Below are 16,561 nucleotides of genomic sequence, written 5' to 3'. Positions count from 1 at the left end.
CACATGCTGAAGGGATTAATGGCCTTATTTAAGGAGGAAAAAGCCAAGCTCAAAGTGGCAAAAGACTAGCCAGTGGGAAGTGGAGGCATAATTCAAACCCAGTTCTGTTGGACTTCTCCTACACTAAACTCCCATGGCATAACAGAAAGAACATGAGGTTTTGCTTGTTGCTTTGTTGGTTGTTTCTTTGTTTTTACTGGGAGACTTAGATGCAAGTCCAGACTAGACTAATTGCTGAGCCCTGAAGACCAGTTATTTAGGTTCTCCAAGCCTATTTCCTCATCTATAAAATAAGACTGATAATAATAAAACATACCTCCCACATGGAGAGAGGATCACACGAGATTTGAGAGTTTCTTTGCAAACTATAGAATGAAGTGGATGTTAAGGAGTTTCTTCTTCTTATGCCTTTCATTTTGGCTCTGGTGGGACAAGAACAGGCTTTTCAGCACTAAAATAGATTATAAGGGTTATTTTATGCAGCTTTCCTGGGCAGCCCCAAATGACAGTAAATTAGATACAAATTTCAGTCAATGGACTTTTGTTTGACACTAGGATTCCTCTACCAATGGTAAAACTTAGAAAATAGTAGAAAATGCCCCTACCCACACCAGTGGTGATTCCTACATGTATTTTTTAACACTACTTTTAATTTTTAATTAAATATAAACTCAATTTTATACATTTTTAAAATTTCTTCCTATTAATACACATTCTTATTTATTTTGACTAATATTGTTGCTACAACTATTATAATCGTCCTATAAGAATGCGTGTATTATGGGTGTTTAATAGTTCTGAACACTGTGTTAAGATTTGTTATTTTATTGATTTTCATATTGTTTAATTATTCCTATTTTAAAGTTGAGGAAACTGAGGCTCAGAAAGTTCAAGTGCCTTCCTCAGTCAGACCCTTACTCCAAAGCCCATGCCTTATATTTCCAGAGGCAGAATATGAGGAAATATCTTGAGGGATCCAACCTAGACCAGACCAACAGTAGACATCCAGTGGAGAAAATTGCAAAGATGTTATTGACCAACTCACAGAAAGATTTCTGCAGAGGAAAGGATCAACATTCTAATAGAAGAGAGAGACATAAACAACCCTACACAGAACAGAAGATAAGCAGAGATGGGATGGGGTGGGATGGAATGGGACAGGATAGAAATGAATTAGAACTGGATAGAATACATCACATTAGGGCCCCAGCTATCTGCAGCCCACTGTTAAGAACACCCATCACAGAGAGGTTCAGAAGGGAGCACCATGCCCAACAGTCCTTGCTCATTTAAATATGAACAATATTTGGCCACTTAAACAGAGTTAATAGGTGTCCAAACTCTAACTCTAATAGACTGGTTGTGGTGTTTCATTTTGTAAATGAAATGACAGGAGGACCGCATCTGGCCTCTTTGAGAAAGAAATTCACTATCATTGTTACAGCCTGTACAAGTACAGGATGATAAAAGAACAAACTGCAAGGGATGCATCTTCAATTCCTATAAAAGATACTGAAAGCTTTTCTTGACACCTGTGGTATAGATCTCCACAATTTAAAGAACATCTTTAGGAAACGATCTGAGCCTTACTTGCAACAATCTCTTCCCCCCTTATTCTGTGATGGAGTGTAGTGGTTAAATGCATGAATTCAAGCAATCTTGGACAAATGACTTACCATGTCTATGCCTCAGTTTCTCCCTCTATAAAATGGGTTTTTGTGAGCATTAAATGTATTACTACTGGTAAAATGTTTGGAGGCATAACTGAAATATAGTAAATGTTATATACATGTGTAAATATCAGTCACTATTGTGATACTCTAGCTAATTTTCTTCATATCTTACCATCTTAAAGGTTGGGGAGCTTCCTGAGGTAAAAGGTCCTTTCTTTAAATCTTCTATATTCTTAAGCATAGTATCTGACCTATATGAGCTCACAATTAGGGGCTTAAGAATGAGTTATTCATCTTTGCTGATGCCATGATCCCCACTTAAAGCTCCTCTCCACAACTCCCCAAGTCCACCTACCCTTAACTTGGAAGGGACCTTGGCATTGATGCATATAACGGACGGGTACAAAAGAACATCCTGTGGTGATACACACTACCAGCCCAATTACACAGATTCAGACTCTGAGCCATGAGAAACGAGAGGATGTACCTGTGATCACACAGCAAGCAGGAGGGAGTCACAGTAAATACATGAATAAATGAAATGAATAAAATGAGCTGTTTGAATCCTGCATGTTTAGGAACGTGTTTGGCTACTTCAGTAAGAAAAAAATAATAATAAACCAGAAAAATTAGAAATTTATTTTAGCAGGCACCCCCTTGTTTTAAAAATTGGCCTTTAAAGTTTTATAACCACAAAGAAGAAGCTGAAAGTGACAAAAATATTAGCATTTTGTTTTTACTCAGAAGTCATTCAAGCTAATATAGATTTTTTTTTCTCTCTCTCTCTCTTTTTTGGTTTCTCCACAGGCTTTTCAAAACTTCCCACCCACCCAAACCAATTGCAGGAGTCCTGGAGAAGGAATAGGCCAGATGCCTCATTCACAACTACAATCTCATTTACAACCTGTCCCTGAGCCCTCAGAAAATTGACCAAGCCTTGAGGTAATTCCGTGCGGGAGAAAATCTGCTCTCGGAGCCAGCCCTTCGGTACTTAAAGGAGCTATGATAACAAGCCCATATTGTGAGAACAGATGTTTCTTTTATCTTCCTTTTTACCCAGACACGTGTTTCTCCCTGGCCTCAGTGAAGCTGATACGGTGACTGGAGATCTGGAGATGCTCTGGACTTGGACTTTTATTCTGGCTATAATGCTCCCTCATAAGCAGCTCAGAGTGACCCCCCCCCAAAAAAAACCCAGGATTCCTCTGCCAAGATAGCAAGAGCCCAATTTCTTTAAGTCCCCATCTATTCTAATAAAGCTCCTTATTAACATTACGTGATTTTTTTCTATATTCCTGATGAAACTTTGTTTTTGCAAACCCTGCAACTCCATAGAGTAAAAAATATGCTAGATATTGTTGTCAACCCCCAAAATGCCTGTCACATAAGAGACCTTGACACACCATTTTTGGATGAGTAAACTAGACTTTTCCTATACTTACTATTCCAGGAAGAATTTACATCATAAGAAAAATAAAGAATTCCCAGAGAGTTCTCTGAATAAGTGAGATATTTTCTATAATACAAAACTAGATGACGCTACACTGTCCCCAAAGATATTTTCCCAAATATATCTAAAACTTGGAAGGTTTTTTTTTTATAATTTTTTATTTTTTATAAACATATATTTTTATCCCCAGGGGTACAGGTCTGTGAATCACCAGGTCCACACACTTCACAGCACTCACCAAAGCACACACCCTCCCCAATGTCCATAATCCCACCCCCTTCTCCCAAACCCCCTCCCCCCAGCAACCCTCAGTTTGTTTTGTGAGATTAAGAGTCACTTATGGTTTGTCTCCCTCCCAATCCCATCTTGTTTCATTTATTCTTCTCCTACCCACTTAAGCCCCCATGTTGCATCACCACTTCCTCATATCAGGGAGATCATATGATAGTTGTCTTTCTCTGCTTGACTTATTTCACTAAGCATGATATGCTCTAGTTCCATCCATGTTGTCAAGTTTTAATGATTGACATATCAGACAAAGGGTTCTGGAAGTAGGTAACAGCTTTGCTCTCTCTGGCAGGAAAATCAAGCAAAACTTTCCACAGGTTCCCATAGTTCTTCTATCCAACTTTGCATCTCCCACAGAACTCGTACTCACACGCACATCACACCACACAGATAGTATGAGCACACCAAAGGAATACTGACCCAGGACTTCAGAGAAAAATGTGTTCCCAGAACCATCATTAATGCTGAGTGACCTGGATTCTGGTTTTCAAATTTGTGTGGGAGACAGGACAAGGGAGTTAGGTCAAGGGGGAAATTAAAAAGCTCTCTGAGCATCCCTTTTTATCCATTTTTATGGGGGGGGATCTCATAAAATCTTATAAACAAAACCTTAAGAACAAAATAATTTTGATCCACTAACATTGAAGATCTCCAAGGGCTCCAAGTCTGACCTGCTTCAGTTTTAATAATCCCTGAGTAACCCAGAAAAATGCCTCCTGAGGCCAGCTGACCATCTCTCTAACATTCTAGAACCCTTGCACCTGATAGCTGCCTTTTAGGTCAGAGAAGTAAGCAAATAAATATGGCCTTTCTCATGCTACCGAAATGTCAAATGAGGAAAATTAGAATATTAGAAAATTAGAACATTAGATCAGACAAATAAGCATACATTGGGCAACTAACATGTGCTGGGAACTGGACATACTTTGTTTCATCCAACTCTGACAATTCAGTGTGGTGTGTTTTACCATATTGAGTAAATGGTACTCAACACTGTTGAGGAAAGAGAGGCTCAAAGAAGTAAAGGGTAGAAAAACTGTTGGGCTGTTCCTATTGATAACTGGCCAGGGGGATAGAGCCTTCTGGAGATCATTGGTCACACACCTAAGAATGTCCTGTCCACCCTACATCTCTGTGGGGAAGTAGACTGGAAGGAGGGTTGGATGATGGGAGGCCCTCAACATGAAGCCAGGGTTATCAGACTTAATCATGAGATTCTGGAAGCTATAACCTTACCTTACCCAATTCTTTTTGTGCAACATCTAGATAGCCTCAGCACTCACCAACTCACACAATTAGAGGAAACTCTGTTGACATACAACACAACATGAAAGATGCCCCAGAGCTATGCGACTAGAGGTCACGCACACCACAACCTCCTACAGAGCTGGCTGACTGAATGAATGCTTCTGGAAGTGCATAGCCATATCTGGATCCACAGTCACCCCACTACTACTACCTACCCTTCAACAGAGAGCAGAAAAAAGAAAAGGCTTTATAACCAGCCAAAATCCAGCTCTGGCACTTGTAGGTGGTAGCCTTGGCAAGTGTTTAAGCTCTCTGAACTTCAGTTCCTTCATCTGTAAAAGAGGAATAATATAAATACTTAGAGTTTCACAGGAGTGTTTTAAACACTGAGAGTCATGCCGTTTGGAAAGTTCTTGTACAAAACTTTCTGGAGATGGACCTTTCTTGGGCCCTTTCCCTCAGCTGCCGAACATTAGGACATTTGAACGATAGTCCCTTAAATGACATAGGGACATAAGGCTACCCCATAGCTAAAACAAATTTTGAGGTACATCTGTCTTCTAGAACCGAGAGACAATTGTTTTTGGATCATCTTCTGTCTGGAATTGTCCACTATTTTGCCCCAAGGGATGTGCGTGTGTGTGTGTGTAAGTGTGTTCATGTGTGTGTGCACACAAATGTGCATGTGAGAGCCTTTGCAAGACTTCAACTTTGCAAAAGTAAATGCTCATTAGATTTTCTCTGAGTAAACATTAAAAGAACCAAAATTCAACTTAAGTCATTGATAAAGCTAGGATACCAAGGTGACAATGTGACAGCAGATTTTGGATGAGGTCTTACCTTGAGACAAACCACTGGACAGAGAAAGGAAAATGCTAAGAGGTCATTATGCTTTAGAATCTGGTTTGACCTGTATCCCACAACTTCTCCATGATTTGCTTATGGAAAATCTGTTACCTTTCTCTCTCTCTCTTTTTCCCTCAGATCAGTGTTGTTTTGTACACTCCCTGTAACGGTATCACTGGGATTTTCTAATACTGGGGAGAGAAAGTCTGGTGTCTGTGGTCTTGAACAGGTTTCTCTAGCAGAACCTTTCTACATAGGTATCTGTGTACAGTGGACTGTTCAAACTCCAGTATGCCCTGGAGAGACTCAGGGTCAACTATGTCTGCCCTAACTGTCTGAAAGCCTCAGCCCCTAAAGATGGATCACTGAAGACATGGTAGAGGCTGTGAATCCCAACAGCTGGGCAGACTCCTTCCCAGATATATGACCATGAGCAATTCATGATCTATCTCACAGAATCATTCATATTGAAGGAGATAATGGGACAAACTGCCCAGTACTATACCTCTCACATAGACATACTCCATTAAGGGAAACTGGATTTCTATTTTATTCTTATACAGTATCTCCATTTACCCCATTCAGTGAACCAAATCACTGATGCCTTTTCCAAGTACAGACCCCTTCCCAGCTAACAGGTGGCTCAATGATCATGTGGTCCTGGAGGACAGAGATCAAGCCCCCCACATTACTGTTCTCCATTCTCTCACTTGCTCTGACTCCTCCCAGTAACCCAGCTCAGGTGACATTACTACTATGCCCATTGTACAGATCAGAAACTCAGATCAGAAGCTCAGGGTGATCAAGGTACTTGCGTAAGGGCTAATAGCTATTGAATGACTGAAGCAGGATTAGAACCCACGGCACCACTTCAAGTCCAACAGCGACTTACAGGTCACAGAGCAAAGAACCTGCAAAATTCTCTCTAGGATGCATAGTCTCTCTCCCCAGTAAGGGCTGGTGTCTTTCCCAGCTTTGTCTCCAACACAGAGCACAGATTCACCTCCAAGTAGGCACCTGGAAAACACCTGTTGAATGGAGCCCCCACATGAAACTTTGGAAGCCCCACAGCCTTCTGCCCTCTCCCGGCTCTCCCAGCTAGATCACTGCCTTGTGGGGACTTGAAGGAAAGGTGTTTTCAGAACTCTTGGCATTGTGTGTTCACACAAGCAGAAACACAACTGTATAGATCACGCAATCCAAAGAGTTTGCTAAGTGCTCCCTGACTCTTCAGAGGAATTTCCCAAGATCATTAAGAGAAAGAATACAGGGTTTGATATTCTAATTGGGATCAGCAACTGGACAGCTTTGGAGCAGGCCAGAGAACTGTGGAGCTCTACAAACAAACGCTGGCCTTTCTTCTCTTTCTCTCCTCTCCCCTCCTTGTTAGAGCCTTTCAGCTACAGTTCCAATGCTCCCTAGCAACAAAGGCGGGGGTCCCCGAGCTGGGGTGCCTCAGGAATGCCAGCCATCCCTCTCATTAACATTCAGGGCCCTTCATCTGCCTGCACAGTTAGCTGCAGGACCATGCAAAAGGCAGTGGCTTGGGGGAGGCCCCGCACTTAGCGTGGCTTGTTGGGAAATGGGAAGCCTCCAAGAAAAGTTTCCAAACAAAAGGCATCAATATTATTTGTGGAGCCATCAGACTGCCTGGGACACAATATGGCTCTGGCTCAGCCACATGCTCTCTCCCCAGGTTCTATGTGAAGTCCTGGTGGGGACTTTCCAGACACGTCATGGCCCTGTGTGCCAACACACTGGAAGGTCTCCCTTCTCCTCCCCTCTCTGCTGCACAGTCTCTCCTCAGACTCAGTTTATGTAGCTTGGACAATGGGTAGACTCTAGCTGGCAGTGGGGGAGTCCAGAGGAAGGGAGTTGACAGAGAGTAAATGGTCAGATGGAAGGGCAATCACAAACAGATGGTGCTGCTAGGAATGGATTCCAGACAAATTCGCAAGCAGATTGAGCTCTGACGAAGACTTAGCTGGTGGAAAGCAAGCGATTGGTGCCTTGCACCAAGCCTTGCTCAAAACACAGCTCTCCAATACAGTCTTCAACAGTTCCACGAAGGGACTTCTACTGGGTTCTGTCTCACTGGAATTCCCAAATACTGTTCAACAAGCCAGTCCCTGGGAGATTCCAACCAGCAGAACCATTTTCAACAGTCTCATATTGTCTCTAAGTAGAGTTTCCTCCAGACTCCCTATGTTTGAACACCTCCAGTGATGCGGACCTCATTACTTGCCATCTCTAAGACAAGTCCTTCTCCAGACAGCTCCAATTTGTTCTTTTGCAATTGGTCTCTATCTTAATCTCCTTTCTACTCTCCATTGTGGCCAAAGAGTATGTAAAGTTTCATCAAGAAATCATGGCAACAGCAACTGTACTAACCTTGTGTCTGGCCCTTCCAGGCATCAGGGAGTTAAAAACAAAACATCACCACCACTGCCACCACCAACACCAACAAAAGCAACAACCAAAAAAAAAAAGAAAGAAAGAAAGAAGAAAGAAAACTTTGTTTCTCTCTTCTAGAACTGACTCCAGTTGGGGAGGGTGCTAAGGAAGGGGCCCTTACTGTATAAAACTTTCCATAATCCATACCATGACCTACACTCTCCATTTCCACCTTCCTATGTATGTACCTCTGAATAAGAAGCCCATCCCAAATAAGTCATCTCAGCCTCAGAATACCCCCACCCCTTCCCTTGGTTAGCAACACTACTTACTCCTTACTCAACCATGGCACCATGTGCCCCTGCATCCAGCGTGTGACAGAGAGCATGAAGCAGAAAGGCAGGTATGAGAGGCACTCTGTTCCCTTTTGGGTCCATGTGTGGAGGAAGGACTGGATAGGTAGATGGATTTTGATTCAACCAGAGAGAAGACATGCTAGCAATCAGAACTGGTAAACAATAAAGCGGGCCGCTCCCTAAGGTCAGTAGCTTTCTGTCCACCAGAAGCACTTGAGATGGATAAAAATTCATCAGGGATGGGAACGATGAGCAGGTCCTTCCAAGTACAGGATAACACAAATGATGGAATATTTGGGTTATGAAGCATCAGATAGCTTGCCAGGTCTTGGACACCTTCGCCCAATGACAAAGAAGGAGAGAAAAGGTACCACTATCCTTAGACAGGCTTAGTCTCCTCTGCTCTTATGTAACCATCATCACACTTGTAATTAAATCAGTATTTTCTTGCATTCAGTCTAGTCAGGCCCTGGCTCTTTCTCAGGCAGACCCAAAACAAAGAACTCTACACAATGGGAGCTTGCAGAGCCTGAGATCGAATCTACACCCTGCCTTTGGAAGACACATTTGGGGATCATTATTCCCCCACCTCCTGAAGGAATTGATTTCTGACCAAGTCAGCTGTGATGTCCTGTGCAGTATCTAGGGCATGTTTCCAGGTAAACCCTCTATCCTGAGGGAAAACAAAAAGCGCAAGAACCGGCTGGGAGTGGAGTGAAATGCAAGAATGGTGGGCATTTTGCAGGTAAATATGATGAGCCTCCAAGAAATTCTGTGGCTTTGGTGAAGGTGAGGGAGGAGCTGGAGACAGATGAGAACTCTCCTTCCCTCACACCGCCCTTAGGGGCATTCCTCGCCAGTCCTGCCAGTCCCACTCCCTCCTGGCTTGTTTTCTAGCCGCAAGCAGTACGTCTGCCCACTCCAAGAGCCAGATTGGCAGAGTGCAAGAAACTGTGTTCCCACACACTGGACGCCTTAGGATCTGTGTCCTGCTGCCTCATGCCAAGGTTCCCTGAACCCAAGGGAAGGGGAAGGGAGCTCTCAGTATTACACACATGCTGTGGGCCCAGTACTATAATTTCTCCTAATACTCATGACAGCCTTCAGAAATGGGAATTATTCCCACGTCACGAATGAAGAGCTGAGGCTTAGAGGTTCCGCAAAAGAGCGGTAGGGACATGATTTAACACAGACCTTCCCAGCTCCAAATCCTGTGACGACCCCTACCCTGGGTTGTCTATGGGGGCAGAAATTACCTGGTGCTGCTTCCTTCTGGGGCTTCTAATAACCTGGGATCATTTGTGTCTAGGGAGAGAAAAGAGGAACTCAGACCTGTACAGTTCTCTCTTTTTTATTTAACAATTATTTACTGAGCACCTACTATGGTCAGGCCTCAGTAAACAGTTTGTGTGCATTTCCCAAAATAGTTCTAAACTTCCCAGAAAAAATGCTTTTGCCCAAACCCTGCTGACCGACTTGGACTTCCTTCCTTCTAATACTGACCTCTGTCTGGAATTGGAGTGTTGGTAGCTTCTCTCCCAGAAAATGCAAGCCTACTCCCATTTATCTCTCTCCTCACTTAATCCTTCTCACTCTGTGAACACCACTCAGCCAACACTATGGTTTCCCTGGGCCCTCTCTGGGGTCTCGATGAGGCATGAGTGACTTATTCCTACATGGATAACTTAGTTATTTGTTGGTCTGAGGCCATATGGACACCACAGATATACCACACAGATCCTTCAGCAGGAAGCATCTGTCATTCCTATCCACCCATCCATCCATTCATTCATCAGTTCAACAACAGCAGCAAAAAAACACCCCACTGTGCTTAGAGCTGGGCTGGATACCAGGCATACGGAGATGAATGAGGCAAGACTCACAGTCTGGAAGCAAAGGCAGACACTAGAGATGTCAAGTCCAACAGAGTCTAAGAGCTGTGCAAGAGAGAAGCCAGGAGTACCCGGCCACAACGGAAAGACACACAGCTCAGCCCAGTGACCACAGCGTGGCTGTTGTCAGGGAAGGCTTCCTAGAGTGTTTAAGACTGAGCCAAGTTCTGGCAAAGGAGAAGCAACTGGCCAAACGGGGATGGCATTGGCATGCTTGGGTGGCAGGGTGGAGTTCTCCAGGTTGGCCAAAGATGATGAACAAAACCCTTGAGACATGAATCTACCCTCTGTTCTGGGAACCGTGAGCTGTGGTTCCCTACACTTCAAGCATGATGCTCCAAAAGAAAGTGGAGGAGGCAAAGCTGGAGATGGTAGAATCAGGTCTTGAAGGCCCTTGATGCCCAGCCAAGACTCCATGCAAAGCAGAAAGGGCTGTGGTATGATCAGATGAATGTTTGATCGCTCAGGGGCCATTTAGGGGGAAGCTCTGAGATGCAAGACAAGAGGCAGGAAAACCTCTTACATACGATTTGTGTGACTTGGGTAAGTCACTGAACATCAGTGAATCTGAGATTCTTCATCAGTAAAACAGTAGGATTTAAAGTACCGATTTGCCAGAATCATTATAAAGACTGGATATAAGGTGTGGAAAACACACACAGTGCCTAACACTAAACAGGTCTCATAGAGTGGTAGCTACGTGTTTTATAGTATTCATGTTCTAGAATAACCTGATCACAAAGACGAAGGACCTTGCCGTAAGAACAGCCTTTCTTAGGAAAGGCATGAAGGATAATGCCGTCAGCAGAGCCGCTTCAAGGGAGTCATTGACACGGACGCACACACACAAGTAAATAATTTATGTGTTTGAGCCATTTTTTGAAGGCCCATTATTATTCCTACTCCCTGCCTCACAGTGACGCTGGTAGTCACAGTGCATTAGTTAATTTCATGGCCCTGTTGTGAATCTTACAATATTTCATCCTCCTAATTCAAAATATCCATTCCAAGTGGTTCCAACTTCACAAATAAATAATTCCTGTTGGAAAATGGAGTTTTTCCATCTGCCCAGCCCATTTTCCATCTGTTCCTACGAGCTCGTGGTAGGACGGAGCTGGATCTTGAGGCCCCGTTGATTAGTCCTGATTTAAGAAGGAATGGTTTCCTCCCAGATGGATCGTACATTAATGATGAAGATTCATTTCCCCCGTTATTAGTTACTATGTTAGGAGACAGTTTTAGAGATCTGGAAGTGGACCAGAAGCATGCTAGATAAAAGGAAGGAGAGAAAAGTCACATTGACCTCACTCCCACCATGCACTTGACCTTATAGGCACTGTATGCGGGGCACCCGCGTAATTTGACCATTGCAACAGCTCAACAGGTAAATGTGATTACGTCCATCTGACACATGAGGGAACTGAGGGTCTGCAGGGCTTTAAAAAGTGCCTAAAATCAGATACTATGTAAATAAGGGAGCTAGAACTGAGTCCCCAACTCAGACTCTTTCCGTAACGCCAGGGATTCAGGGGAGCACTGTGCTTTTTGAATGGAAAGTACATTGACCAAAAAATTATGATGTTGTTTCTTTGGATAACCATGTCATATTATAATAGAAGAGTATCCAGTAAAGGAAAGATAATCCATTTTTAGGCCCTTACAATAACATGGAGCCGGACAGAGGAAGACATTCACGTATTGATACAGTCAGAATACAGCCCGATCTTAGAACTTACACCAGTGAACTATGAGTTAGAAAACTTGGACTCCTATTTTGGATCCCTGACTTATCTTTATAGCCAAGACAAATCACTTAATACCTCAGCCTCAGTCTCCTCAACGGTAAAGTGAATCTACCCTATGTTGCCTCTTCAGGGAACCCCAGAGGATGTGGAAAGGCACACCTAGAAGGAGCATGTAAGCTTACAAAAGGGAGGACAATTTGTCAATGGTTAAATTCAGTGCAAGTATTAGATGGCATTTTCATTTCTGTGCCTGCTTGCAACAAAATGTTGGCCCGCAACAAGATCAGGAGTTTGTGTCGGCGGATACATCCAGGCAATCCTTCCTTCACTGAGAAAGTCTGGTTACAAAAAGACATCAGTTAAACTAAATGGGGTGCTTAGTGATGCAGATGATTTAGGCAAACAGTCTATTGGCCAACACCAGCCTGTGGCCCACACACTGAGTTTTGCCGTCTAGACTACCTCCAGGAAAGCGGATGGTATAAGCACTGGCGTAGACAGTCTCAGCAGACTACTTACCAGCTTTATGTGATCTTTATCAAATTATTTAATCTTACTGTACCTCAGTTTCCTCTTCTAACAGAACAACACAAAACTCATTGGGAGGTCATAAAGATGAAAAGAGGCCATGACTACCAGTGTGACTGTGTAAAACAGGGCCTGGGACATAGTGGCCAGAGCAAAAGAGTTATTCACCGTCATCACCAACCTAAAGCATCTGTCCTCCTGGTCTACCACAGTGTGTAAATTCCCACTACTAGGGGTTGAATTTGGTGGTGGTACAACCAACTCAACTCAAGGAGGTTGTGGAGTTATTGGCATCCCGTGGACAGGGCCAGGGATGTTGTAATACACAGGACACCCCCCACAATGAGGTATTATCCAGCCCAAAACATCAATAGTGCCAAGGTGAAGAATCTTGCATTGGACTCATTCCTTTGGTTTGAGGTCTCCTGCCATCATATGAAGATTTAATAATATACTTCAGGCTTTACATAAACTTGTGGTTTCATAGAATGGCAATCCTAAAAGAGACTTTCGACCCTAAAAGTCACCATTGTGCCATACAAATACCCGTTTTACTGGAAGTAAACCTCAGAGGGGCAAGAACTTCCCTTCTCCCTCTCTCATGTAGTAATGGAAATGGTAATTCTGTTTCTTCTATCTTTCAGTCTTACCTCATAAAAACACACATGCCCAAATTGATCAGAGAAACCCAAGGTCAAACTCACCAGGCTACCAACTGAGAGAGCTAAAATTACACCCCATGTTTCCAGATCCAGTGGCTAAGAAACTCAAGCAGGGGAGAGGTCAATGTAGCCCAGGGCACTTGCAGCTCAGAAACGAGGCTTCGGCATTTCTTGACCCTTCACATCCATAAAGCTCAGCACAGAGAAGGGAGGTGGGTGAGAAACAGGGTAGCAGCAAGAAGCAGTGAACTTGGAGTCAGTCTTGGAACCAAGTCCTGCTCTCTGACTCTTCTTCTGTGTTACTGACCAATTATAGGAAGCCTGGAAGACTTGCACCATATCTGTTGAACACTCCAAGCCCAAGGTCGGCAAAGTTCATCCTCCTTGATTCCATCTTTCTCTTGGTCTCAGATTCTCCACTCATGAAATAATGATAATAAAATGTACTTATCTCATACATCTGCCTGTAAGATCGAATAAAATCAAAAGTGCAAATGCAACTTGTTATTAATGACTAAGAGTACAAACAATTATTAGCTGTATAACCTTGGAGAAGTCACTTAACCTCCCTCTGCCTCAACTTCCACATCCACAAATGGGCTTCATAATATTATTACTTTCCTCATACTGCTGTTGTGAGAATTTAATGAGTTAATATACATGACGTACTTAGAACAATGCCTGACATGTAGCAAATTTTACGCAGAGAGTTAGCTAATATTGCAACTAATCATCCTTTGCCCTCTAGGTCTTTCTAATGAGGTCTAAGAGCTATCCAAATGCAATCTTCCTAAGTAAATTGTGGAACTCTACGACAGCCAACAAGGACAGGGCAAGATTCTCCCAAAAACTCCATGATGGTCACCTTCCTGCGGATGTTATTTCAGGATCAGGAAACAACAGCTCCCTCTGCTGCTCAAAACTGAAACAGCACCATGGTCCCCTCTGACAGCTTCATTAATATTCTGTCCTTTCTGCCCTGCCAATCTTGCCTCTTGAAAATGCTCTTCCCAGACTGATGAAATTGCTTCTATGTACTAATATCATCAGTGAGGCATTTTCCTAAGCAGCTGACTCATGACTTTTTTTCTTTTTTTTTTTTTTTTTCCTCCAATCAAAAGGAACCATCCTTCTAGGCTCTAGTTAGAATTTGAATAGCTCCAGTTCCCATTCGGAAGCAATGCTCCGGAGCCTCAGTAACTGAAGAGGGCATTCTCCCCACTGGGAAAGAAGCAGTGGAATTGGAGCATATAACAAATTGTTCCCATCCAGCAATCACTTTGTAATGTGACTATTTTCAAGGTAAACTCATTCGTCTTGTTGAACAGATGGCAAAAAATAAATAAATAAAGGTCTATCTTTGCATTTCTGAGACCCTAAAAAAAAAAAAAAAAACCTCTTTCCCAGATTCAGAGATGAGTAAACAGGATTTTTATCCAGATGGGTCCCATGGCCTGAGTAAAATTGGACAGGGTAAAATAAGTAAACACTTATTTCCTCAGTTGGAGGCTAACACTCACTGAAAATCTACAATGTCAAATATTTTTAAGTATAGTCTCCTTCAATCTTCACAAAAGTTTGATCAGCTAAAATGTGCCATGCCCTGTTATAAATGCAGGAACTGAGATTCTGAGAGGTCCAGGCAGTCACATGATTGGCACATAAAAGGGCCAAGGATTTGAGCTTTTTCTAACATACCATGCCGTCTCCCAAAGACTCAAAATCATTCTGGGAAGATGGTGGCCTACAGGTTGGTGAGATAGCCCCAGAAGTGATTGGAGAAGAGGAGTCTTCTGTGCCTCATTTGGAGGAAAGGGATTCCTCTTTTCAAAGGGGCTTCTAAAGGGCTTGAGGAGGGCCACCCCTCCAAACCTACCCCAGGAAGCACCCTCACTTATCCTGCAGCCTCCTAGAACATGAACAAGCTTCCAAGTGATGGAGTCTTGCCTCGGGTCTGTGCCATTCCACCAAACATTTGAGGAAGAAATAATACCAGTTCCATCTGAACTCTTCCAGAATATAGAAGAGGAGAGAACACTGTCCAATTCATTTTTCAGATTACCCAGATACCGAACCAAAGACATTACAAGCAAAGAAATCTATAGACCAATATCCTTCACCACCATAGGCTCAAAAATCCTGAACAAAATATTAGCAAATGAAGTCCAACAATACATGAAAAGTTTAATGCCAAATAAGGTTTACCCTGGGAATGTAAGGCTGGTCCAGCAATCACAACCCAATCAATGCAATTCACCATATCGACGGACTAATGAAAAAAAAACATATGATCACCCGGTGTTCTCCAGATGAGAAACTAAAGCCCAGGGTGGACAAAATACATTCTCAGTGTAACAAATCTGGTGTGACAGATCTGACAAATCCAGATTTAGAATCCAGCTCTCCAGACCTCAGAGTTGTGTGGACCGATCATCCCACGGTGGGAGCCAGAGAAGTCTCTAAAGTATAGACAGACAATAATCCAGAGGCTTCTTAGCAGCTCTCACATGAAGTGAGGCAGTCGGAATGAGCTCCCTCTAGGCCACACTGTGCTCAGAAACACCTGAGGTCCAGTACAAAGGCACAGACCCGAGAGAACACTGGGTTGGTGGGGAAGGACTATGTACCCCCTGTAAACTTTCCAAAACAGGTCGAAATTCCAACGGGTGAAACCATGACATAAAAAATCTACTTTGTAATTTGAGAAATATGAGCCAGGCTTCTTTCGAGGCAGTTTTTATTTTATTTTTTTTTTTTTTAAGATTTAATTTGTTTAACAGAGAGAGAGATTACATGTAGGTAGAGCAGCAGGCAGAGAGGGGAGGAAGCAGGCTCCCTGCCGAGCAAAGAGCCCAATGTGGGGCTCGATCCCAGGACCCTGAGATCATGACCTGAGCCGAAGGCAGAGGCTTAACCCACTGAGCCACCCAGGAGCCCCTCGAAGCAGTTTTTAAAAAGTCACGGAATTTTTATTAAAAGGGTGGGGTGCGGAGGAGGCTGTAAACACTTTGGTAGAGCAGAAATGACCCAAACCTCCCCATTCTACCACCGCGCTGGGGGCCGGATCAGCAATGTTCACTTTTGTCAATACCCTACACTAAGCCATTCAGAAAAGCTTTTTGACTCTTCCTTAGTAATCTGATATTTGAGTCACTATCCTAAAGCTGGTAGTTCCTTTACCTTATTGGAAAATAATGTCCAGACAAAAGTGTCTTTTTTTCCTCCAGGCAAATTCTCAGTGGTTCTGTCCCCAGAAAACCTTCTCTCTCCCGGCCATTTCCCCTCCCCCAAACATAAATACACACACACACACACACACACACACACACACACACACACTTCTCCTTTCTCTGCCTCTTCCTTACCGGATTCAGAATTGGTTAGGCGAGGTGAATGCAAAACACCTGTGTCACCAGGGGAATAATCAGCTACAAACTAGCCCCAGCCCCAGCATCTTCAAAGTGAAGTCGAAATTCAGT

The 16,561-nt window shown here is 43.3% G+C and overlaps 1 protein-coding gene across 1 annotated transcript in view; it reads left to right on the top strand.

The window, feature by feature from the left end:
* LOC309843217 (uncharacterized protein C1orf87) overlaps nt 1-2,679 on the top strand; it is a gene marked incomplete at both ends in the record, with an annotated part of 87,809 nt that extends 85,130 nt beyond the window's left edge. Inside the window, 3 exon segments of the mRNA XM_082688559.1 lie at nt 2,519-2,535; nt 2,539-2,616; nt 2,620-2,679. Of these exon segments, the coding sequence (XP_082544685.1) occupies nt 2,519-2,535; nt 2,539-2,616; nt 2,620-2,679 (155 nt within the window).
* Nucleotides 2,680-16,561: the final 13,882 nt, after the last annotated feature.

The sequence above is a fragment of the Mustela nivalis genome (genome assembly GCF_964662115.1).
Source record: "Mustela nivalis genome assembly, chromosome: 10".
Lineage (NCBI taxonomy): Eukaryota > Metazoa > Chordata > Mammalia > Carnivora > Mustelidae > Mustela > Mustela nivalis.
Note: the sequence above shows the minus strand (reverse complement) of the source record. Positions and strands in the feature narration are given on the sequence as shown.